This window comes from Hibiscus syriacus, unplaced genomic scaffold (assembly GCF_006381635.1).
Source record: "Hibiscus syriacus cultivar Baekdansim isolate YM2019G1 unplaced genomic scaffold, ASM638163v2 tig00112443_pilon, whole genome shotgun sequence".
Taxonomy (NCBI): Eukaryota; Viridiplantae; Streptophyta; class Magnoliopsida; order Malvales; family Malvaceae; genus Hibiscus; species Hibiscus syriacus.
In genome coordinates, this window is record NW_024063332.1 from 1,090,406 (window position 1) to 1,118,203 (window position 27,798).

At 33.4% G+C, this 27,798-nt stretch overlaps 1 protein-coding gene across 1 annotated transcript; it reads right to left on the reverse strand.

Moving 5' to 3' along the window:
* Positions 1-12,848: 12,848 nt before the first annotated feature.
* LOC120179641 (exportin-T-like) lies at positions 12,849-25,823 on the reverse strand. Its single transcript, XM_039185186.1, has 7 exons — positions 25,352-25,823; positions 24,932-25,192; positions 14,890-15,281; positions 14,713-14,802; positions 13,367-13,452; positions 13,008-13,074; positions 12,849-12,917 (listed from the first exon to the last, which is right to left on the reverse strand). Exons 1-7 carry the CDS (start codon positions 25,821-25,823, stop codon positions 12,849-12,851), a joined length of 1,437 nt encoding a protein of 478 aa, XP_039041117.1.
* Positions 25,824-27,798: the final 1,975 nt, after the last annotated feature.

The window sequence follows — 27,798 nt, forward strand, 5'->3', positions numbered from 1 at the left end:
AAACGAGAGCTTCTCTCTCTAAAGAGAGAGAAGCAAAACCAGAGAAATGAAATAATGGCCCTTAGGGCCGGTTTAAAAGGGTTTTAAATACCCTCCCCGAACGGTGTCGTTTTGGAGAGGGATATTTGTGTAAATTCTCGTATGGTTAAACCATACAAGCAGCCATTGTAGTTTTGTAACATTCCATTTTAGTCACTAAAACTAACTTCTGAAAGTTCTAATTCAGTCTTCGAATTTCATTTTATTATGTTTTAGTCCTTACCAGTATTAAATAATATATTTAAGCTAAATATCAAATTTAGTCCCTCATAGTTTAGTAATTATTATTTTAATCCCGTACTATGAATTATGGTTAAATTACACTTTTAATGCCCATCTTTTATATATTTCGAATTAGTACTCTAGTTTTATAATTTTACATTTTAATCATTAAAATTTCATTTTTGATTACTTTTTTTAATATTTTATATTTTAATACTATATTTTTAATTCCTTTTATTTTAATTATTATTTGCAATATTATTTTATTATTATTACTTTTTATTATTATTCTAATTATTTATATAAATAAATATATATATAATAAATAATATTTGTTTATTCGTTAAAATCTTATATTTCATAAATTACTTTTAATAATCATATTTTAATATATATTTATTTATTTTTCAATATTAAGAAAGGGCAGTCTTAAAACAACTAGATGTCCATTTTCTGATATTTTTAAATAAATAAATATCCTATTTTTTAAATCATATATTAATTGTTTTAATTATTTATTTATTTTTTAATATCGAAGAAAATGGCTGTCTTAAGGCACCTAGAAGTCATTTTCTGATATTTCTAAATAAATAAATATTTTATTTATAAATATATAAATTAATATTTTTTTCATAATTATAATTTTGAAGTAATAGGATTATAAATTAAATATATTTTAAATTTTTAAATTTCTAATAATAGAGACAATTTATAATTAAAAAGTACTAATTTTGGGCGTTGTAGGGGTGCTAATCCTTCCCTAAACGTAACCAACCACGAATCCCTTTTTATTATTAAAAAGAACGAATTTTTGGTTAAAACACATATCAGTTTATCTTTTAATCGATGTTTTCTTAAAAGTTCTTTTAAAAGATAATTTTTAGGTATTCGACCTACCTGACTCAAAAAGTCGATGGCGACTCCCAAATCATTTTAAAAACATTTAGTCACATCACTTTTCCCGCCAAATAAAAAAAAATCGTGCCCGGACGAAAACCGGTTACGACAGCTTGGCGACTCCGCTGAGGATTTTTTTCAAGCTTTTAAAATCAATTATAAATTGTCTCTGTTAATTATAAATTAAAAATTCATATATTTAATTTATAATTCTTTCTTTTCAAATTTTTTATATACTTATTATTTTCATAGTATTTATATATTATTTCATTTTATTTGCAAGCATTTTATTTCATTATTTATTTTTCTGTTAGAGGTTTGAACATTTCTCCTCACACACAACACTTGCATTGCATAACATAAAGCTCTATAATTGAGTTTATCCCTTTTAAGTGGGAGTGAAAGTGACGTCTTCGTGAGAATTTATTCTCCGTGTCAGACCTAGCAAGTAACTTTCGGGGTTCATATGCTCTATGTCTTCGTGAGAATTTATTCTCTGTGTCAGTCATAGAGAAATTAGTCCCCTCGAATTAAACTCGATCTGCTTAATTCTGTAATGGACTAGGATTGAGGGTTTGACAGCCCAAGGGGGCATCAACAAGGACAGTTCGAGTACCTTTACTCCTAGAACTGAAAACCTGCATATAATAAACCCTAGAAACTCTCCCGATCTGAAACCATGCCGAAATTTTGTCAGTAGGTATACACAAAGGAGAAATAAGTTCTAGCTTTTATTTCCTTTTCTTTTTCCTGAATAAATGTATGCAAACTAGAAATCATGCGGTTAAGCTAATTTTTCCAAACAAAGCATGGAACTAGAAAGCATGAGGATAGAATTTATACCTTGATAAATAGATTTTTTTTCCATTAATTGGTACTAACTATTCTATTTTTTCTTATTTCTTTTGCTTGCATTGCATGATCATGGCATAACCGAAAGGTGTTTACTTGAAAGACTGTTCATCATATTGGAAAGAAATCGTAAATGGACAAAAAGTTTTATGATCAAACAAAATATGATGCGGCTAAGGAAAGACATCCTGAGGAAACCCTGAAGATAGAAACAAGCAATGCACACAGAGATCCTGTTATATTAATACCAAAAGTACTCCACAAAGATCCTGCCAGATTGATACCAAAAGCAGTCTATGGTAAGAGTATCAGTCGGGACACACAGAATAGAGGAGGTTTTTATGAAGCTCAAGTGTGTTATTTGAAATACCAAAACAAGAAATTGAGCACAAAAATGGAAGCCATGCATGAAGATTTCCAGAAGATTAGTCAAGCCTTTCAAAATGCTGGCATAGGAAACACCCCAGAAGAGTGGATCACAGGGGTCACCAAGATGAAAAAGAACTGCAACATATATGAAGATCTTGTTCAAGAACTTCTTGGACAGAAAGGTTCTCTTACAAGGGAAAATGAGCAACTCTGAGAAGTGACACAGAAGATGAAGGAGAATGTCACGGAAGAAGTTGCAGTCCAGACAAGCAATATGTCCCTTAAGCTGATAGACTAATTTGGCTTTGGAGAAGTTAGGAATGAAATATATCCCTATATGTAAAGTTTTGTTTGATGTACCGAAACTTTTGCGTTCAATGAAATATGTTCTAAGATGATCACTCTTGAGTAACACCTTTTCATACATGCATTTGTATTTTGCATTTGTACATTTTTACGTTTGTATTTACATTTACATTTTTAAACTTACATCATGCATTAAAATATATTTAATTAAATAATAATGTTTATTTATTTTCAATATCAAAGAAAAGGGCAGTCCTAATATAACTGGATGTCCTATTCTGGTATTTTAAATAATTTACATTTACATTTTTACATTTGCATTTTGCATCCTTGCATTTTTCATTTTGCATTTATACTTTTATATTTGCTTTTGTACTATACAATTTGCATTTTTATTGTTACATTCACATATTTACATTTGCATTTACATTTGCATTTACATTTGCATTTTTTTTACATTTGTATTTACATTTTCATTTTTACATAATTACATTTGGTTTTAAACTATTTTACATACATTTAAACATGAAAACATGAGAGTAATTTGTGGAGGATTTTATGACAGAATTTCTAAAATCAAAGTGGAGCTAACTTGGTCTTCCTAAACAAGGATAAGAACCATGAATGAGATCTTAGCAAGGGTTGGTAAAATAGAGAAACTACAAGAGCAACTTATTAAGACTCAACAAGAAATGACTGATCATGCAAAAAAGATCCAAGCTGATTCAAAAGAACAAATGACCACGTTAATGGATATGATGAATGATATGATCCATGGAGAGAAACCCTTAGAGGATTCCGCAGTGAAGGCTATGAATGAGGATCTGAATGATAATGATGATTTCGACGTGATATTGTCTGATGATTATGAACCTATTAGTGAGTATGGTAATTCAGGACAACTTCAAGATTTGGTCCCGAAGGGTATGGATGATTAATAGTGAATGAAGAATCAATTAATGGAAAAAGTTCACTTGTGAGAGATAAGTTTTACCCAAAGAAAAAGGACATAGAAAAAGGTCAAAGGCTAGTCAAGAAGAAAAAGAATGTGCAGAGTTTTCAATTTCCTCCTTTCCACTTTTCAGGTGAAAAATCATATTCAAAAATGCTCTCAGCCAGCTTAACTACTCCACGACTTGTTCAGTCACAATGGCCTCCAAATGAGAATTGGACCTATAAGGATGTTCCTTGGATAAATCAGACTGGAATTCCAAGTTGTTCAACTAAGGTTCCTGATAACCTTGAGGGAAATTTCCAAGATCCTTTAGAGCAAGCAATTTAAAAATATAAGTTAAAAGAAGGGGTTAAAGTTCAACACTCAAAAATTATTGCCTCGACTGAGACTAATGTGATCAAATCCTGTGAAGAATATCAGACACAAGAAAATGGGAAAGGAAACCAAAGCAAAAAGGTTCCCATGGATGTAATCAGAGATTGGCCTGTAGGCCTGAAAATAAACTGGGAAAATGCAACCATGAAAACATCTCAAACACCCATATCAGACTTCCTGAAGATAGATGAAACTTTGGGCAGTTTAGAGAACAAGGCAAATACTATGCCAATCATTGTTGCAATATGTGTTCAGAACCGGGACAAAGCTATTGTCACTAATAAAGATTGTTTTAAGCCCAAATTCCAACCGTTAAACAAGGAGATAAGATCAGACCACAAAGCTGCTAAGGAAGAAATAGAGATTGGTACGTCTGAGGAATCATCCAAACGAGCCCAGATAAAAGAAATGATCAAGAAATGGGGGGCAAGTAAGGACAAAGACTCTGATCCTGTTACAAACTCAACATTAGAGGAGTGATGATGCATAATAAATAAACAAGTGGAAGTGATATCTACCACTATAGTATCTTTCTATTTTCAGCATCTTGTTTGAACATATTTTTTGTTCCTTTCTCCGCCTTGTGTGCAATAAATAAACTTGTGTTGCTTTTATGATGATGAGCAAGGAATCAATTTTTAATCTTGAAATTATTGAGTATCAAGTAGATTAAATATTCTTTTAATTTTTCAAGAATTTTATATCTTTGGCAAGTGATAAAATCATACCTTCCATCCAATGCCAATTACTTGATCCTTACTAATACCAAATTTTGACCGTACATTTATCTGAGATTCTGAAGAAATGTCTCTACCTGTTTTTGAGACACCAACTCTAGATGTTTACCTTCTCGGATAGAGTTGGTTGGTTTATGATATTACCCCTTCCACCATATACATGACTTTAAAAGTTAAAGGATCACCCTTAACCAAGGATCACCCTCTACATTGGGGGACAAGGTAAAGGATATTGGCTCACAAGAATAAAAATTGTCAATACAGTTTTATTACGAAGACAAGTTTCCATAAAATCAAGAAAGTTTTGAACTACAAGGTATGTCAAATACAGAGTGCTTGAAGATCAATCCAATCAAGAATAATGGAAAATCTCCAAAATGCAAAAGGAAAAGGAGGTGCTCAAAGCAATTGAAGTATTATACTCATCCAGCAAAGAAATATATTGGGGGACAAGGTAATCAAGAATAATATTTCTTCTAATTCAACCTTAACCAAGGATCACCCTCTACATTGGGGGACAAGGTAAAGGATATTGGTTCACAAGAATAAAGAATTGGGTGCGGGGGCCTCGGTCACTCTCTATATTGGGGGACAAGGTAAAGGATATTGGGGGACAAGGTAATCAAGAATAATTTTTCTTCTAATTCAACCTTAACCAAGGATCACCCTCTACATTGGGGGACAAGGTAATCAAGAATAATTTTTCTTCTAATTCAACCTTAACCAAGGATCACCCTCTACATTGGGGGACAAGGTAAAGGATATTGAGGGACAAGGTAATCAAGAATAATTTTTCTTCTAATTCAACCTTAACTAAGGATCACCCTCTACATTGGGGGACAAGGTAAAGGATATTGGCTCACAAGAATAAAAATTGTCAATACAGTTTTATTACGAAGACAAGTTTCCATGAAATCAAGAAAGTTTTGAACTACAAGGTATGTCAAATACAGAGTGCTTGAAGATCAATCCAATCAAGAATAATGGAAAATCTCCAAAATGCAAAAGGAAAAGGAGATGCTCAAAACAATTGAAGTATTATACTCATCCAGCAAAGAAAGAAGAAAAAAAACAAAACAAAAAGGAGAAAAAAAGAAAAAAAATTGAATCAAGATGGGTGAATTATTGAGCCTCAAGTTACAAGGTTGATCAAGTACAAACAAGAGGAGCAAGAAATGCTGGAGATATGAGAAAATGGAAATGAATCCAAATGATGGAAAAATCCCCAAAACAACAGATCCAAGTTAAGCAAGGCAAGATTGATGGCGCCAGAATGAATTGATCCTTGGTTTGATTACCCTTAAACACTTATTTGGGCCTTTTTATCCCTTTCTTTCGTAACCATAAGCCATGGCCTACGTTACGTACCTGAAAAGTCCATTTTAATCATACATGGATTTCTAAGTAAAAGAGAATATCTTTAGAATTCATTCCGCCTCTCAAGATTGATTTTTTATTTGCAAAAATTAGTTTTTAAAATCTTTAATGCATGATATAAAAAATGATAAAAGGGGGGTTCAAGATGTAAATTTTTAAATAACATCTTAGAACCAAAAAGGGATTCGAGTTGAAAACCTGAAAAGGCATCTCGAATATTGAATGGTGCAACAACGACATAAGAGACGATCTTAACCTCTTAATGAAACACCACACATCCCAAAGACGTTCCTGATATTCTGGAATCAAGAAGTATCTCTACGAGATGAGCATAACAACCATTTCTTCAAGTTAGTGGAAGCCCGAAGCGACATACTGAACCAACTTAAAAGAACCTACTTTACCAAAATCAACCTATACCTCAAATCAGTCAATAATTTTGACACTTGCCATAGGACTATGATTTTTGAATGATTTAAAAGTGTAGTTGATTTATTTGATATTCATTAAATTCATTGTTTATGATTTGATTATATTGTGAACCTGAAAGGGGTAATACTTTACAAAATTCTTTCATTCTTCAATAAAGAAAATAGAAAAACATTTTCAAACAGGACAGTCTCAAATGAGGAAGGTCCTTGAAGCAATTGTTGCTTATTCTACCTTTGTTGTAGAAAAAGAATGAACGAGGCCAGAATAATGAAGCACTTCACATTTTTTAAGGCAAGTGGTCCAATAAGCCAGAAAGTCTGGAGAATTGAACTTGTGACACTCTCCTATGACATTATTAGTAGCTCATCAAGAAAGATTATCGTTTATCTCATGCTGAGGGCGATAAGCATCACCAGACAGATTATTTTCCCCAACCATCAATTCATGTTCTCTAGAAGATTACATCATAGAACCATGAACAAGTCACTACCTGCACTCTGGTTATACCGTGATGCTGGCTCAAGTCTTGATACAACGTTGCTACTTCTTCTATACTGATCATTTTCTTTGTCAAGATGATATCCATTATGTCCTTCAGAAGATTACTGAATTTGAATTTGAAGACTTATGGCACAGAATAAGACATTGGAACATAATCTACCCTTATAGGCCTTTTATATAGGGTAACATTGGTTACAAAATTCCAAAAGTTGAAGATGACCAGTTTTACTGTCAACTAAACCGTTCCATAATTCGAAAAGAGTGGGATATATTGGAGCAGCAGAAAAAATAGTTTTCGTAGCATTTATTGCAAGAAAATGCACCAACAAAAATCATCTAGTTCATCCTGATGATGTTTATTTCTTCCAGTAAGGTTGTTACGCTGGATGCCATCGACAACAAGGTCGAATCCACCAAATCTACTCATCAATTGCTACAACTGATCACTACTCAATTCTTGCACATTTGTTTTCAAAGGTATACCAAGACAGTAGAAGGCAACCTCTGCATCACTGATTCCAGAGAAAAGAGATAGGACATTGATATCACTAGAGAACATGTCTCTATACAGATCCTCGTGTATGGTTTTACGGAAACCTAGAAGCATTTCCACCTCATCAGGTTCAAGTGGAACAATTTTATTCCTTCCAACCCATACCAGATTCCATTTTCAGCACTCATCAAAGAACATACTTCTGGACACTCGAAGGTGGCTCATTGTCATAAGCTTCAAGAGCCTTACAGATCCTTTCTGTCAATTTGGCACTTCCTGTACATGTTTATAAATAATTTAACTTTGTTCCTGGATCCCAGGAAGGCCATCATTTCTTTATCAATGGAAAAATATCATGTATAGTGCGTGGAGAAAACAAGATAAGAGAAAATCTGTTCTCAATTGGCAGATTATGAATATAGCCCCTTTTCAGTGTAGTAGCATGAAAATACTTCGAATATACAAATTCTGGCTCTACATCGAATAAGTACTGTGATATTCCAGTCCAAACATTAACTGGAGTAAGTGCCATGTTCTCGTAGTAGAAATAAGGAGCCCCAATAGCATCTTCTGGAAGTGTTCTTTGAGTTATCTGATATGGTTTGGTATGAACCCCAAAACCAATCATTAGATTTGAAAGATGAATTTGCTCATAGTAGAAATAAGAAGACCCAATAGCATCTTCTGGAAGTGTTCTTTGAGTTATCTGATCTGGTTTAGTATGAACCCCAAAACTAATCATTGGATTTAAAAGATGAATTTTGTCATAGTAGAAATAAGAAGACCCAATAACATCTTCTGGAAGTGTTCTTTAAGTTATCTGATCTGGTTTGGTAGGAACCCCAAAACTAATCATTGGAATTGAAAGATGAACTGCATGATCGTCTTCATTAAGAAGCTTATTTTCAAGCTTCCTCTGCTTCTTCCTTTTCAAAAATCATAGCCCAAGTTTCGCCTTTGCTTGTAATTGGGATCATTGCATAATGACTTCCTATCTTCTACCATAAGAAATGCGTCAGTAGCCTTAGCCATTTGAGCAGCACATATAAAATCTGTCAACTTTGCAATTGATGAATCCGGACCACATCTCTCCATGGCTATTGAAGCCTCAGCCTCTGAGAATCCCATTTTTTGTCAAGTATAACAGTTTATTCTCCTCATCAGAATCAGAATTCAGGATTTCCTCGGTATCAAAAAGAACTATCAATATCTGTGAAATCATCCTGAAAGATCACTTCATAATCAGATGAGTTGTTATCAGAATCAACATGTTGCATAAGTGTGGATTTTTCAAGAGCCTGTAACACTGTATATGTAGTCTTGCTATTGCACCAAATTACTGTTCACATAAATTGGTTTCTCTCCCACAGAAAAGTATATTTCAGATATGGCTTTCACTGAAAGATGATAAGCCACTGTGTCAGCCTGGAACGGATCACCAAGCTATTTATATTACTCTGTCTGACTAAATCCCTCCAGATACAGAAAATGGTCACCTCATTCAGAAGACACATATCTCAGACGTTTCTGTCATAATGATTGAGTACTTCTTAAGTTTATGACAACATGAAGAGAATTTCTCCAGTTACTTGACAATACTACTGTTTAGTGACACCAGAATGAGAGTATTCAAGATAAACAAATTTGGGGCACGAATAAAGTCACAAGTACCCATAATAGTGCATTGTCAAAATTGAACCTCGTAGGGATCATGAGATTCAAGTCAAACAGACATTGAAAGTAAACCAGAATTATAATGTTAGGGCATTTTGAAGGTTACTTCTGAAAGATCCATATGGGGCATGCTGAAAGCCCCTTTCAATCAGAATCAGGAATATTGATATATTTTGAACGTTTGTATTAGCAAATGATGGGGTATATCAAAACCCATTTCAGACAGATCCATGTGGGGCATTTTGAAGGCTCATATCAACAAGAAGCAAATGTTGGGGTATGCTGAAAACCCTTTCAATCAGAATCAGGAATATTGATATATTTTGAACGTTTGTATTAGCAAATGATGGGGCATATCGAAAGCCCATTTCAGACAGATCCATGTGGGGCATTTTGAACGCTCATATCAATAAGAAGCAAATGTTGGGGTATGCTGAAAACCCATTTCAATCATAATCAGGAATATTGACGCGTTTTGAATATTCACGTCAACAAATGTTGGGTTGAAAGTCCATTTTAATCAGAAATTGGAATAACATTTTGAATATTCATATCAGCAAATGTTGGGGCATGCTGAAGGCCCACATCATTATGTGTTAAAGATCATTGATTCGAGCAAAAAATTCCAATGAGATAGAAAGATATGAAGAATGAAAATGGTGAAATAGTGACAGTCGAGCTGACTATACATAATTGCTTCGTTCATCAGGCAGTTACATTATGATCATGTTGTTGAACAAATATCTACTCAGCAAGTATGGTTTCAAGTACCCAATCTTCTTAACCATGTATCACATGACAGCGTGTTCTTTGTTAAGCTACATCATGGTTGCATGAATAAAGATAGTCCCCAAGCAGACCATTCGATCTAGGATTCAGTTCCTCAAAATCTCAACTTTGAATTTTGTATTGCGTGTGTCGGTGATGATTAGAAATATTTCTTTGAGATTCCTGGCAGTTAATTTCAACCATATTATTGAGGTTACGAAGCTGTTTTTCACATCAGTTGTTGTTTACTTGATGACATTGAATAAAGAGGCTCAGTTTATGTTATTCTTATTCCCATTGTTACTGGTGTTATCATTGCCAGCCAGGGTGAACTGAGTTTTTATCTATTTTGGTTTTATCATGGGTGTTTCATCCCCAGCGGCAAGAATTCCATGAACCTCTTTCTGTACATGGCTCCTATAGTTGAAGTGTTTCTACTTTCTACAATGCTCATTACAGAAGAAAACATGATCAGTATTACATTTTGCCTTTGCCCGAGATGAAAATGTGATTAGTTGGTATCTCCTATTCAATTCGACACTAGCACATTTTGTGAATTTGACCAACTTTTTGGTCATACTAACATCACACTTGAATCCCCACTGAGTTTTGTTCTCAAATGGTCTTGTGACATCATACAAAAATTTTGAACACCATGCAAATAGCTTCAATGATTAAGAACTCTTGGCAGAAGCCATAAAAAAAAGGATGAATGTGTTGTCAAATGCTTTACGAACATCTGAGCTGAAACCACATGAGATGAAGAATATGTTGTCAAATGTTTTACGAACCAGTTATTCTGATGTTGAACCAATGTTGTGATCATATGGTTTCCATTTTTGATCCAAGATGAAGTTTGTCTTTTTCAACGTCAAGATTATAAGATGAGATATGATGAAGATTTCTTTCTGCAGATGGAGAGCTAAAATTTTAACCACAAGAAACTAGTTAAACGACAGGTTGTTGTTAATCATCTCAACATGATATGGTCCAAGTTGCTTTGTTTGAGAACCAATTAAATGTGGAGACATGAAATGAATTGAGATAAATTCTCCTTATGATGTGTTTCAAGAGTCAAATCAGAACAGACTCTACTCCCCTAATTAATCCCTGCTGAGTCAGGCATATCTACATCTACACTCTTCAAAGATGATAGATTCCCTTTTTAAAGATGACAGATTCTCTTTTCAAAGATGAAAACTTTATTGGATTTCTGCACAACTCTAAGCAAAGAAAGTTGGTTTTATCCAAGACAAAATGGGGCATCAAGGTCATAGTTCTAACTACGACAAGAGTGACACAAATGAAACAATTCTTCTGAGACTTTTATAAAGCAAAGAAGACATAAAGATACAAGTTGATCAGATGGTTCTTCAGAATTGCAAGCTTGATAGCATAAGTTGCTACACTGATATCCAGAGGTGACCCTGGCAATAAATGATGAAGTTGAGGAAAATCGAGTTCACCATTTTGAAGTCAAATGAAGATTGCATCAACATTCATGCATCATATTTAGACATTTGCAAAATAGGAGCATTTTCATTCATTTTATCCATGTTGAATATTTGACAGGAATTTCAAAGATTTTAGCAAAGTTCAAATCCATCATTCAATGGATCAACATTTCTGGAAGAGTTCATAATGAGAAGAACTCATCTGAAGAAGCAAGAAGAAGTTCATAATGAGAAGAACTTGTTCAACTTTTCGCTTGAATTCATCATTCGATGGATCAGCATTACCAGGTCGAGTTCATAATAAGAAGAACTCATCTGAAGAAAGAAGAAGAAGTTCATAATGAGAAGAACTTGTTCAACTTTTCGCTTGAATTCATCATTCGATGGATCAGCATTACCAGGTCGAGTTCATAATGAGAAGAAGTCATCTGAAGAAAGAAGAAGAAGTTCATAATGAAAAGAACTTGTTCAACTTTTCGCTTGAATTCATCATTCGATGGATCAGCATTACCAGGTCGAGCTCATAATAAGAAGAACTCATCTGAAGAAGGAAGAAGAAGTTCATAATGAGAAGAACTTGTTCAACTTTTCGCTTGAATTCATCATTCGATGGATCAGCATTACCAGGTCGAGTTCATAATGAGAAGAACTCATCTGAAGAAGGAAAAAGAAGTTCATAATTAGAAGAACTTGTTCAACTTTTCGCTTGAATTTATCATTCGATGGATAGCATTGCCAGGGCAAGTTCATAATGAGAAGAACTCATCTGAAGAAAGAAGAAGAAGTTCATAATGAGAAGAACTTGTTCAACTTTTTGCTCGAATTCATCACTCGATGGATCAACTTTTCCAGAGAGAGTTCATAATGAGAAGAACTCATCTGAAGAAGGAAGAAGAAGTTCATAATGAGAAAAACTTGTTCAATCTTTTGCATGATTCTATCACAGAAAGAGATAGGTCAGCATCAACATTTCCAGATTACATCACAAAAGGAGACAAATTATCATCCCCAGTGGAAAAGTTCATAATGAGAAGAACTAATCCCAAAGAAGATTTTGTTCAACATTACCATCATAATCAAATGAAGTCAAATGAAAAAAACTTATTGTCTTTTCGTCTTTGCCCTATTCTTGTTAATACAAGAATGAGCAAAGAGGGGCAGCTGAAGACACTAGCTTTTTACATTTGATTTTTTATATTTATTATTATATTTATTATTTTTATTATTTATTTTTATTATTATTAATAATATTATTATTTATTATTAATTACAAGCCCAAATCAAAGCCCCAACCAGAACCGACCCAGACCCAAAAGGAAACCCTAAACCAATTTAGGGTTTTAGCTAGGGTTTCTAAACCCTAGCACTGTTGTTGCTGTCGTCGCCTCCAGAAGTCCTCAGCCGCCGCCATTAATTCCAGAAGGCCACACGTCCGTTGCCGACGCTTCAGTACTACCACGACGCCTCTGACGAACATTCCAGAAGCCTTACTGCCATGACACCGACCATCCACGTCGCCTCTATAGTGAGTCACCAGCATAGCTTTGGTGACTCACCGAGCCTTTCATCCTTTGGACCGGTCTGAGGAGCCTCTCGACGAGGCTTATAAATGGCCACCATTTCCTGTAAGGAAGGGGAGGAGAAAAAAAAACGAAGAGAAGAACGGAAGACAGAACCACAACAACCCCCCACAGCAGCCAAATATTGAAAGAAAAGAGAGGAAAGAAGCTTACCAAGGAAACTGCAGTCATCAGATTCTCCTTACGAGGTCGGAAAACCGAAAGTCGAAGGTAAAAACCTTCGATTTATTTTTTAGATCTAGAACGATCTAAAGCGTTTTAGGACAAACGGAGGTCATATTCGGCCTTAGAAGGTCGAGATCTATGCACTAGGGTAATTTAGGAGTTCCGGTCACCGTGAGCGGTGGCCGGCGATGGCGATCGGCGTCGGAAACGGATGCCGGTTTTCTCTTCCGACGAGAGAAAACGAGAGCTTCTCTCTCTAAAGAGAGAGAAGCAAAACCAGAGAAATGAAATAATGGCCCTTAGGGCCGGTTTAAAAGGGTTTTAAATACCCTCCCCGAACGGCATCGTTTCAGGGAGGGGTATTTGTGTAAATTCTCATATGGTTAAACCATACATGCAGCCATTGTAGTTTTGTAACATTCCATTTTAGTCACTAGAACTAACTTCTGAAAGTTCTAATTCAGTCTTCGAATTTCATTTTATTATGTTTTAGTCCTTACCAGTATTAAATAATATATTTAAGGTAAATATCAAATTTAGTCCCTCATAGTTTAGTAATTATTATTTTAATCCCGTACTATGAACTATGGTTAAATTACACTTTTAATGCCCATCTTTTATATATTTCGAATTAGTACTCTAGTTTTATAATTTTACATTTTAATCATTAAAATTTCATTTTTGATTATTGTTTTTAATATTTTATATTTTAATACTATATTTTTAATTATTATTTGCAATATTATTTTATTATTATTACTTTTTATTATTATTCTTATTATTATATATATATATATATATAAATAATATTTGTTTATTCGTTAAAATCTTATATTTCATAAATTACTTTTAATAATCATATTTTAATATATATTTATTTATTTTTCAATATTAAGAAATGGCAGTCTTAAAACAACTAGATGTCCATTTTCTGATATTTTTAAATAAATAAATATCCTATTTTTTAAATCATATATTAATTGTTTTAATTATTTATTTATTTTTTAATATCGAAGAAAATGGTTGTCTTAAGGCACCTAGAAGTTCTTTTCTGATATTTCTAAATAAATAAATATTTTATTTATAAATATATAAATTAATATTTTTTTCATAATTATAATTTTGAAATAATAGGATTATAAATTAAATATATTTTGAATTTTTAAATTTCTAATAATAGAGACAATTTATAATTAAAAAGTACCAATTTTGGGCGTTGTAGGGGTGCTAATCTTTCCCTAAACGTAACCGACCACGAATCCCTTTTTATTATTAAAAAGAACGAATTTTTGGTTAAAACGCAAATCAGTTTATCTTTTAATCGATGTTTTCTTAAAATCTCTTTTAAAAGATAATTTTTAGGTATTCGACCTACCTGACCCAAAAAGTCGATGGCAACTCCGAAATCATTTTAAAAACATTTATTCACATCACTTTTCCCGCCAAATAAAAAAAATTCGTGCCCGGATGAAAACCGGTTACGACACTGATAGAAACATAAAAATGAGATAAATACCTTAAAAATATGAGCACCATCTTCAGATCCTGTAGGTTCCTTAGACGCAAAACTCATACTTGTAAATCGAGCGACGACATCTTGCAAGTTCTGTCCGTCAATAAAAGATTCCAGTAGGTAGTTTTCAGAATTTAGCCATAATAAACATTCAAAAACATGTTTGGAAAGTAATTATACCTGCAAAATTGTCTCTATGAAAGGTACAAGCTTCGATTTCAGCAGTTTAACAACCCTCATGAACAGATAACTGGTCCTGTGACTCACATAGATGTTTGGATGGTGTATACCTCTTTCATCAAGAAAGGCAGCCAAAAGTAAAGGAAGATATAGTACATTCTCCTGGATGAACTTCATATACCTTGCTATTGTCTCCAAGTACACTAGGGCAACTACCCTATTTGAATGACAAGGAAATCTTGTTGATAACAGATTTGTGACCAGTTCACTTAATAGTCCATTACCTACCCTCATTGCCTCGTCACTCATAGACTCTCCAAGGGCATACAAAAGGGAAAGGGCAACTTCTACCTCTTCAACATTCTTGTTTGATGAAGATATAATAGCATTAGCTAATGAATTTCTGATAAAGATGTAACCCCTCAGACCGATGAGGGTAATCCGATCCGATCTGGGATGTCACATTAGGGCCACCGGAGCGACCCACTATAAAAATAGTAGAAAATTTAAAACTTTTTATCATAACATGTAAACTCATAAAATCATTTATCAGTATTCAGAAATAAAAAAGATTTTCAAACTCGTATATATAAAACAAAATACAATTACATGCCCCCTAATCAAATGTACCATACTCTGCAAACAACACCGGAAGAACTCCCTTACTAAAGTTGATAGCTGCACTGGTACAACTATTTTAACCTGCAATGGTGAGTAATAAATTGAGCTTCGGAAAGCTCAGTAATACAGAACTACCAGATGATACTGAAGAACATGCAGATACAGATAAGCAAATATTTCCTTATCGGATCAGACATCTACAAATCCTTATGTTGAGCAGAGATCCTACTGATATTTCAGGTAGTAACAGATAGTGAGCTTTTAGTTCAGATGGAAATATTTCGGATGTCTAGGTTCAGGAGATCAGAATAGGTTATCTAGTGTGTTCCCATAAAACCAGTAAAAAGAAACAAATATTTTTAAAACATATTTTTACCCCCATCCTTTCACAATCTGTTTGTGTAGGTTCCCCAGTACCATACACCCAACCCACACAACCTGTAAGGCCCTGAGCACAAAGCTGAGGAACCTGTAGAAATACTTCCTTCAACAATACCCCCCAATTAAAATATTTTTCCGTCAGTAAACGGAGATATCAGAAATCAAAACAGAATTCAACACAGATATCATAATAGAATCCAGATCAGAAATCAGAACATAATTCAAATCGGAAATCAGATAAAATATTCATGTAATTAGGGAATACACTAGTGTTTACAGATATTATTCAGAGATATAGGATAATATTATCGGGCAGAGAAACACAGATCTTCAGATTACCGATAGAATGTCAGAAGATAGAATCACTATTGAAAAAGTTTTTTAACTGACGGAATCATCAGTTATTCAAAATTTTTTATATCAGGATCATATCTTATTTGGACATTTTTCGGAAGCTCCACGTAATCAAAAGGGTATTCAGAATACTTTACTTATGATTTACTTGTATCTTCAGATATACCCAAAGTGGTTTGAGTTGATAAGGAAAAACGAAGATTCAGAACCTTTACAATCTATGCTGATTGATCGGATTATCGAACAACTTGAGATGAATAGTTCCTAAAACTAATGATTGTCTCCTGGTCAATTCATTGTCCTTCCAGGGTATCTACTCTTTAATACCAAAAATTCTAGTCCATAGATCATCTTTAGAATTATCACCGAATAGATCTTAAGGAAACTAACAGATATTCCAATGCTCTTTATTTCATTCCCACGCTTCCACGATATCATGAAATCATAACGTGCTTGATTTGTAGTTCATGATCCATAAGAACATTACATCATGTATGTTCATTAATATTTCCAGACTCATCCAAATCACTTATTTAATCCTCAGTCATTGAGGTTACTTATTTCATTTAACAGTCAAGCCTATCTCAGTTACTTTAGAGTTTTCTAGAGAAAATCGGATGTTTTGTGAACTTTGGATACATATTGTACTTTCGTTCAGTTCAATTCGGTCTTCGTGGTTGATTTGTCGAACAAATATCCAATTCTTAGTATTGAATACGATTTAGAGTTGAGCTGAGCTGAATACTTCCAAAATTATCATTGAGCCACACTTGAGAAGACAAACACGCATTCAAGTAATATCTATGTCGTTCAAGTACTGACATATCATTAAGATTGATCAACTCACTTAAACTGTGCTCCATAACTTTTAAATATAGTCCAACACCTATGCTTATTTGGATTCCTTAATTAATCTAAGACATTTACCTATTATAGGCCATAAGGGTATTTTGGTCATTTTTGTGTTTAATTTTATTCCATTTATTATAGAGCTCGAGGATATCCAATTATTCCTGAGCTTGGTGATATTCTTGGGTTATTTCTACTACAGGGGTATTTTGGTCATTTTACAGATCTGGTGTATTTTAATCATTTCCTTCCATATGATCTTATTATTTAATTCAAATGTATCATCTTTTCCAGACCTTTCGAACAATTCTGACTAAAGATCACCCTCGATAATTTATTCTTAACTCGGAGATTTTCAGGTCAACTGTCTCTAAGAAGTTACCAACAGGTTATCAAAAATTTTTTGTACAAAGATAGGATCTTAACAATCAAATCTGTAATTTATCGAGTTAAGTACGAATCCTCAAATTACTTTCTCATTCAGGGTCAACTCGGACTATTTTTACTTCTCAAGTGAATTTTCGTAATTTCTTAACTAGATAACTTCAGTATTAACTCTTAACGAAAAATAATTATAATTTAGAGATCATATGGTTAATTGCTTTTCTGAACATTCTCTGATCTTGAAATGATTCCTTAACAGACTTCTAGCATCTTTCATAAACCCTCATGGGTCGAAACCAATTATCGAAATTTTCTAAGTAAAACTAACATTTCTTATGCACATCTGTAATTTTACCGGATCAATATGTCTTTTCAGAGTTATTAACCAACTTTCAGGGACAATTCTTGTCATCTTACAACATAAGGGTATTTTTGTAATTTTACCCTACCGGAGTATTATCATAATTTCTCATCCAAGTACCTTTGATGAAATAACTTATAAGTTACAGATCTAAATTGATTCCTTTATCACTAAACACAAAACTTGTAATTTTAATTATAACAATCCCTCAATTTCTTATAAAAGTCATTTAAACCATAATTAGTTACCGAATTATTATCATATTCGGATAGAGTGTAGAAATTAAATAACTACACATATAAGACCAATATTATCTTATTCATGCATTTACCAATATCAACATATTCCAATAAGCATAAAGAGGTAGTAAAATATTACCTCGATTTTTGTGCATTATTGATCGATCATTAAATTTCTATGCTAATGTCCTCGATCTTTAATTCAACTCCCAATAATTCCTTAGATACATATTAACAGAAATTACATAAAAACTGAGCTTAATTTTGAAATACGGATCGATTCGAGTGATAAATCAGTGAAAAATAGATTACCATGTTTGAATTTGGCGAAACGGACCCCAAAATCGAATTCAGGCCGTCAAAAACATCAAGATAGGTATACCTGAAAAAAGTCAAGGCCGGTCAACGCTAGTCAAATTTCTGGTCAACGACGGTCAACGGTCAACGATTTTACACAAATATCACCCTAACAAAAAATAATTACATATTATGCACCATTTTAAAAATATTTACAAAACTAGCACCCGAATTGTTTTTTCTGTTAACCGGTGCAGAACAATCCCCATAATTAAGGGGCGGCGAGTGGTGCGCGTCCTCGAAGACCTTATAAATACCGAAAAAATTTCTAAAAATTATTTTATGGCATTTTGAGACACTTACCAAGCTCGGTTTACAATTTTGAATAGCGGAGAGCTCGATTCGAAAACATCAAAAACTTTGATTTTCTTACCCCTCCACACGCCGACGACAACGGAGAAACGGAGAACACCAGTGGACTCAGAACTATGCAAGGAACACGATGGTGCGGGAGGTGTCGAAAACGGATGGTCGGATCAACGTGAATCGACGGAAAATCAACGAAAATTGAGTTAAAACCGACGATACTTCTGACTGAAATTAACGATGAATGACGACGATTCACGATGAAAGGTTTGAGGGTTTTTTTCATTGGTCGACAATGAATACGATGGTGGTTTCGGTTTGTCGAACGGAGGTCGGACGGTGAGTAGATCGGAGTTCAAAGGGGTTGAGGGGAAGAGGAAAATGGGAAAAATCTAGAGAACCTGATTGGGGAAATGATATATATTTTCAACATATATGAAAAATGGTTAAATTTAGGACTAGGTCACTGAATTTCCTTCACTTTATAAAACGGTCTGCCAACTTTGAAATTTTATAATTTAATCCTCAATTTTCTTCCCAAAATACCAATTAAATCCACCACTTTATAATTCTAAAATTTTAGCCCCTAAATTGGGGTGTGACAATTCTCCCATCCTTAAAAGAATTTCGTCCTCGAAATTCATTTGTGTCCTATAATTGCAGAAATGAAACTTCCATCAGTTCTTTCATATATTTCAGTAGCTTTTACAAAAATATTGATACTCTACTAATCCTTAACCAGTTGAGTATACATTCTTATCAAAACTTCTCCTCATTTCAATAAAAGAATCTAAACGAAAATTGCCTTGAGGAATCAATTCAGTCTTGGTTACGAGAATAGGCACATAAAGCAGTAGCATATCCCAATTTCATTTCCGGAGTTGGGTCAAAATTTCTCAGATGAGTAACTCTCACATGGCTCGTGTGGTACTTTACACAATTTAGACAGACATTACTAGTATTTCTTTATAAAAACAATAGTCCTAACGGATGGAAACCTATGTTTGCTCATTACAGATAGGGACTCAACCTTGGAGTTCCAGCTCAGAAAAGTACGATTATAGTCTAGGGGCATGTACTGATCATACATCTTTTTTTTTTTAAATTCAACCGGCCGTTCTATCTTGAAAACTTTGACTCAACCATAGCTCTGATACTACTAAATGTAACCCCCTCAAACCGATGCGAGTAACCCGATCCGATCTGGGTTGTCACATTAGGGCCACCGGAGCGACCCATTATAAAAATAACAGAAAATTTAAATTTTTTATCATAACATGTAAACTCATAAAATCATTTATTAGTATTCAGAAATAAAGTATATTTTAGAATCGTATATATAAAACAAAATACAATTATATTCCCCTAATCACATCTACCATACTCTGCAAACAACACCGGAAGAACTCCCGTACTGAAGTTGATAGCTACACTGGTACAATTCTTTTAACCTGCAATGGTGAGTAATAAAGTGAGCTTCGGAAAGCTCAGTAATACAGAACTACCAGATGATGCTGAAGAACGTGCAGATATAAATAAGCATATATTTCCTTATCGGATCAGACATCTACAAATCCTTATGTTGAGCAGAGATCTTACTGATATTTCAGGTAGTAACAAATAGTGAGCTTTCAACTCAGATGGAAATAATTCGAATGTCTAGGTTCAGGAGATCAGAATAGGTTATCTAGTGTGTTCTCATAAAACCAATAAAAAGAAACAAATCTTTTTAAAACATATTTTTACCCCCATCCTTTCACAATCTGTTTGTGTAGGTTCCCCAGAACCATACACCCAACCCACGCAACCTGTAAGGCCCTGAGCACAAAGCCGAGAAACCTACAGAAATACATCCTTCAACAATACCCCCCAATTAAAACATTTTTTCTTCAGTAAACATATATATCATAAATCAAAACAGAATTCAGCACATATATCAGAACAGAATCCAGATCAGAAATCAGAACATAATTCAAATCAGAAATCAAATAAAACATTCATGTAATTAGGGAACACACTAGTGTTTACAGATATAATAGCATTAGCTAATGAATTTCTGATAAAGATGTAACCCCCTCAGACCGATGCGGGTAACCTGATCTGATCTGGGTTGTCACATTAGGACCACCGGAGCGACCCACTGTAAAAATAGTGGAAAATTTAAAACTTTTTATCATAACATGTAAACTCATAAAATCATTTATCAGTATTAAGAAATAAAACAGATTTTCAGACTCGTATATATAAAACAAAATACAATTACATGCCCCCTAATCATATGTACCATACTCTGGAAACAATACCGGAAGAACTCCCTTACTGAAGTTGATAGTTGCACTGGTACAATTCTTTTAACCTGCAATGGTGAGTAATAAATTGAGCTTCGGAAAGCTCAGTAATACAGTACTACCAGATGATGCTGAAGAACATGCAAATACAGATAAACATATATTTCCTTATCGGATCAGACATCTACAAATCCTTATATTGAGCAGAGATCCTACTGATATTTCAGGTAGTAACATATAGTGAGCTTTCAGTTCAAATGGAAATATTTCGGATGTCTAGGTTCAAGAGATCAGAATAGGTTATCTAGTGTGTTTTCATAAAACCAGTAAAAAGAAACAAATCTTTTTAAAACATATTTTTACCCCCATCCTTTCACAATCTGTTTGTGTAGGTTTCCCAGAACCATACACCCAACCCACACAACCTGTAAGGCCCTGAGCACAAAGCAAAGGAACCTGCAGAAATACTTCCTTCAATAATACCCCCAATTAAAACATTTTTCCGTTAGTAAACAGAGATATCAGAAATCAAAACAGAATTCATCACAGATATCATAACAGAATCCAGATCAGAAATCATAACAGAAATCATAACAGATTTCAAATCGAAAATCAGATAAAACATTCATGTAATTAGAGAACACACTAGTGTTTACAGATATTATTCAGAGTTATTGGATAATATTATCGGGCAGAGAAACATGGATCTTAAGTTTATCGATAGAATATCAGAAGTTAGAATCATTATTGAAAAAGATTTTTAACTGACAAAATCATCAGTTATTCAGAATGTTTTATATCAGGATAATATCTTATTCGAACATTTTTCGGAATCTCTACGTAATCAGAAGGGTATTCAAAATCCTTTACTTATGAGTTACTTGTATCTTCAGATATACCCAAAGTGGTTTGAGTTGATAAGGAAGAACGAAGATTCAGAACCTTTACAATCTATGTTGATTGATCGGATTATCGAACAACTCGAGATGAACAGCTCCTAAAACTAATGATTGTCGCCTGGTCAATTCATTATCCTTCCAGGGTATCTACTCTTTAATACCAAAAATTTTGGTCCATAGATCATCTTTAGAATCATCAGTGAATAGATCTTAAGGAAACTAACAGATATTCCAATGCTCTTTATTTCATTCCCACGCTTCCACGATATCATTAAATCTTGACGTGCTTGATTTGTAGTTCATGACCCATAAGAACATTACATCATGTATGTTTATTAAAATTTCAAGACTCATCCAAATCACTTATTTAATCCTCAGTCATTGATGTTACTTATTTCATTTAATAGTCAAGCCTATCTCGGTTACTTCAGAGTTTTCCAGAGTAAATCGAACGTCTTCTTAATTTCAGATACATATTGTACTTTTGTTTAGTTCAGTTCGATCTTCGTGGTTGATTTTTCGAACAAATATCAAATTCTTAGTACTGAATGCGATTTAGAGTTGATCTGAGCTGAATACTTCCAAAATTATCATTGAGTCGCACTTGAGAAGACGAACACGTATTCAAGTAATATCTATTACGTTCAGATACTGACATATCATTAAGATTGATCAACTCACTTAAGCTGTGCTCTATACTTTTAAATGTAGTCCAACACATATGCTTATTTGGATTCCTTAATTAATCCAAGACATTTACCTATTATAGGCTATAAGGGTATTTTGGTTATTTTGGTGTTTAATTTTATTCCATTCATTATAGAGCTCGAGGATATCCAAGCATTCCTGAGCTTGGTGATATTCTTGGGTCATTTTCACTACAGGGGTATTTTGGTCATTTTATAGATCTGGTGTATTTCAATCATTTCCTTCCATATGATATTATTTAATTCAAACGTATCATCTTTTCCAGACCTTTCGAATAATTCTGACTAAAGAGCACCTTCGATAATTTATTCTTAACTCGGAGATTTTTCAGGTCAGTTGTCTTCTCAGAAGTTACCAACAGGTTATCATAAATTTTTTGTACAAATACAGGATCTTAACAATTAAATCTGTAATTTATCGAGTTAAGTACAAATCCTCAAAGTACTTTCTCATTCAAGGTCAACTCGGACTATTTTTATTTCTCAAGGGTATTTTCGTAATTTCTTAATCAGATAACTTCGGTATTAACTCTTAACGAAAAATAATTATAATTTAGAGATCCTATGGTTAATTGCTTTTCCGAACATTCTCTGATATTGAAATGATTCCCTTAACAGACTTCTAGCATCTTGCATAAACCCTTATGGGGTTAAAAACCAATTATTCAAATTTTCTAAGCAAAACTAGCATTTCTTATGCACATCTGTAATTTTATCAGATCAATATGTCTTTTCAGAGTTATTAACCAACTTTCAGTGACAATTCTTGTCATCATACAACATAAGAGTATTTTCGTAATTTTACCTTACCGGAATATTCTCATAATTTCTCATCCAAGTACCTTTGATGAAATAACTTATAAGTTACAGATCTAAACTGATTCTTTTATCACTAAACACATAACTTATAATTTTAATTATAACAATCCCTCAATTTCCTATAAAAGTCATTTAAACCATAATCAGTTACCAAATTTTTATCGTATTCGGATCGAGTGTAGAAATTAATTAACAACACATATGAGACCAATATTATCTTATTCATGCATTTACCAATATCAATATATTCCAATAAGCATAAAGAGGTAGTAAAGTATTATCTCGATTTCCGTGCAATACTGATCGACCATTAAATTTTCATTCGAATATCCTCGATCTTTAATTCATCTCCCAATAATTCCTCAGACACATATTAACATAAATTATATAAAAAACGGAGCTTAATTTCGAAATACAAATCGAAGCGGGTGATAAATTAGTAAAAAATAGCTTACCGGGTTCAAATTTGGAAAATTGACCCCAAAAACGGATTCAAAATGTCAAAAAATGTTAAGATAGGCATACCTAATGAAAGTTAACGACCGGTCAACGTCGGTCATATTAGGCACCATTTTAGAAATATTTACAAAACTAACACCCAAATTCTTTTTTTTTCGTCAACCGGTTCAGAACAATCCCCACATGTAGGGGGAGACGCGTGGGGCGTCCTCGGAGCTCCTATAAATATCGAAAAAAAAATTAAAAAATTATTTTATGGCATTTTGAGACACTTAACAATTTTGAACGGCGGAGAGTTCGATTCTGAAACATCGAAAACTTTGACTTTCTCACCCCTCCGGCGACGATGGAGAAACAGAAAATACCGATGGACTCAGAACGATGCAAGGAACATGATGGTGTGGGAGGTGTCGAAAACAGATGGTCGGATCGGCGTGAAACGACGGAAAATCAACGAAAATTGAGTTAAAATTGACGATACTTACGACTGAAATTAACGACGAACGACGACGATTAACGACGAAAGGTTTAAGGGTTTTTATTTATTGGTTGACAATGAATACGATGGTGGTTTTAGTTCGTCGAACGGAGGCCGGACGGTGAGTAGATCGAAGTTTAAATGGGGTTGAAGGGAAGAGGAAAATGAGAAAAATTTGCAGAAGTCGGGAAATGATATATATTTTCAACATATACGAAAAATGGTTAAATTTAAGATTTAGTCACTGAATTTTCTGTATTTTATAAAACGGTCTACCAACTTTGAAATTTTATAATTTAATCTTCAATTATCTACTCAAAATACCAATTAAATCCACTACTTTATAATTTTAAAATTTTAGCCCCTAAATTGGGGTGCGACAAAAGATCCAAGTGACATCAGGTGCTACTCGAACCACATTCCGTACCAACACAAATAGATCCTTTCTAAATTCCGACATCCTGTTTTCGTCTTCCTCCCCAATCTTATCCAATATATCAAGATTATTGCGGTACATGGGATCATAATGAATCTAAGTACGAATCACTTCCAGTATCTGACTTATGTGAAGCATTTTATTCTCTTGCAAAGGAGAAACGGTTTTCATGGTAGCAACATAACCCGAAAGAAATTGGACAATACTAAATGCTGCATCCATCTCGCAAGTCTGCATTGCATAGAAAACTGTTGGCAAAACTTCATCTAAAAGCTCTGCGGAAACCAGCTTACCATCTTCTGAGTTCACCCTTTTGGAACACTCTAAAACCTCAACAGCATACCCTGTAATCAAGGCTGCTATTCCTGAAACCAACTCAGAATCATTATCGTCAGATGCCAAACCAAAAACTCAACTTATTTGAAGACTCTTCAATAGTGATAGTTTTTACTGCGCATCCATTCGCTTAGAAACCACTGACAAAACACATCCAGCGGCAGCAGCACGAAGTTGTTCCGACAAACCATCGACCAAAATCAACTCAAACAAAAGTGGAATAAATGCATCATTCACAATCAACCCAATGTCAATCCAGGAAACATACCTCCTCATACAATCCAAAACAGTAGCACATATTTCGGGATCCGAATTCCTATGCATAGACACAATGACATACCATGCTCTAACAATCTGAGGCACACACTGATTCCTCATTGCATCCTTAACCCTTGCCGCAACCGCCACTTCCTCAGGTGTCCGTGGATAATCCACACTAACCAATTCATCAACTAATGCATTCAAAATTCGAGAAAACATATCTATCACCACTGCCCCTTTACTCAAATGTGGCAAGAAATCAACGAAAACCGATGACCAAATCAAAGGGTACTCAAAGTAAATCAAAGTAACCAAAACCTGAGAAAGCTTATTCTTTATAAATGGAGGACCATCCAAAACAGCACACATCTTATCATCGATGCATTCTAAACACGCCATCGAAAAAGTAGACTTTCTGAAGAAATTCTTCTCTTCCAAGCTCATGAACCCATATTTCACCCTAATAACCTCTTGTTAAGCTTGTAAACACCAAAAGTGAACCTGAACGAGTTTGCAAAAACACAACTTCTCAATACAAAGGCTACAAATTGATGGGTTTTCTTTAAGTTTCTGACAATAGTTCACTGCTTGTGACTTTAACTCTGAATCTATGGCACTTGATTCATCAAAGCTAATCAATATTGCCTTTTCTACATCATCCATATTGAATTTTTTCCCTTTTTAACGGTCCTGTCCTTGAATAGTCGATGATTCCAAGCGCAAAAAGTTACAAACTTTATTCGATTCAAACTCTGGGTTCTTGAAGAGATTGAAAAGAGATGGGATTTTGAGATTTGGGTTATTGAGAGGTTACCTTAAATGTGAAGAAATCAAATAAAAATGAGCTCTTTTGCATTATAAAACAATGTAAAAAAGTGGGGTTTTAGGGTTTTTCGTTGTTAGAGTGCTGAAGACAGGGAGAAGGGAAGGCGAAGACCCTAGGGCGTGTAATTTATATGTTTTTTTGGTTCCTCCAAAGAAGAAAAGATGAAAACTTGTGCAAAGAAAAAGGGAGCTATTTACTGGGGAAGAAGGGTAGTGACGTAGTGGGGGAGTGTAATTGACTAGTTTAACCTTGTAGTCAAAGGAATGTGACTTTGACCTTTGGGGAAATCTCGTCCCTTGTTGGTTCCTCTGAGGATAAATCGAAAAGGGTATTTCTGGAAATAAATTTGAGGGCTGTCATTGACTGCCGGAAGCTGCTGTCAGATATATAGGGCTATGCCTGGATTTTATTAGTTTAGAGTTAATTGTTGACTAAAACTTGGAGAAAAATATTAACCTGAAAACAATTTTTAAAAATTTATTAATACCCAGGACTCTTAGAGTTTATTTTTATTTTTAATAATTTTCTTACAAAAACTTTTATAAAAAATAGTATATTAATAACTTATTGTGTATTATTTAAAAGATCTAATGAATAGTTTTTCTCTTAGATTATAGTGCATGTTTTGTAGGTCATTATATTAATATGTTTTGTAAGTCATTTTCTTTTGCGAAAAAATTGTTGTATATTACACGAATCAGTTTATTTCATTGGTTAAAAAATTGTTATTGTTCTTAGAGTTCACATTTTCTAACACCAACAGCTGCAGTAGGGTGATTGAGCATTAATTGTCAAAAATGATTTAGAGTATTTAGAACAGATATTATTTTGTAATCATCTTAGCTTCCAAAAAAATTTGTTATATATTAATGATATTAATATATTTTATAAGTATTTTTTTTAAAAAAAACATGCTTCAAAAAATGGAGTTGAATCGTCCCATATTAACTTAAATTTTAATTATAATTAAATTAGGCTTTATTAATTTTTCGTGTTACATTCGGACTCGAATTATTATTAATAATTAAGTTAAAATTTATTATAATGTTAGTAAAAAGTTGTACAGTGATTAAATTTATTTAGATAAGAATTAATGTGGAGTAAGATTCTTAATTAATAAATTTATTTTTTTCTATAAATATAAGATAGATTTTAATTTTTGAATCATGATAGACAATTATTTTAAAGAGATATAAATTTTGTATGATGTTGAAATAGTTAAGTTACTAACATATTGAAAGGATTTTTGAATACGCTGAGGCACTGATATATATTGGTTTATGAGATATAGAGAATTTTATGTAGTCAAACTATTTATTATTTTTATGTTTATAGTAGAATGCTTTTTCTCATCTAATAAATAAGTAAAATCGAGTCATATTAAATCTTATTTTTGTTGTTGTTGTATTTCATGTTGATAATGTATTGTTTATGAATTCACTTTTAATTTTCTAACAAATGATATCATGAGTTATGACTTGAATTTTAAAGTTTTGAAGGAAAAACATTATTACTGTAGATTTTGTTAGCGAATTTATAAGATATATA

Coding starts and splice junctions, on each gene's coding strand:
- LOC120179641 (XM_039185186.1), bottom strand. CDS start 25,823: ATGGCGTGTTTAGAATGCATCGATGATAAGATGTGTGCTGTTTTGGAT. Junction 14,803..14,889: donor TCATAGAGACAATTTTGCAG/GTATAATTACTT, acceptor ATTGACGGACAG/AACTTGCAAGATGTCGTCGC. Junction 12,918..13,007: donor TCCAAAGGATGAAAGGCTCG/GTGAGTCACCAA, acceptor AATGTTCGTCAG/AGGCGTCGTGGTAGTACTGA.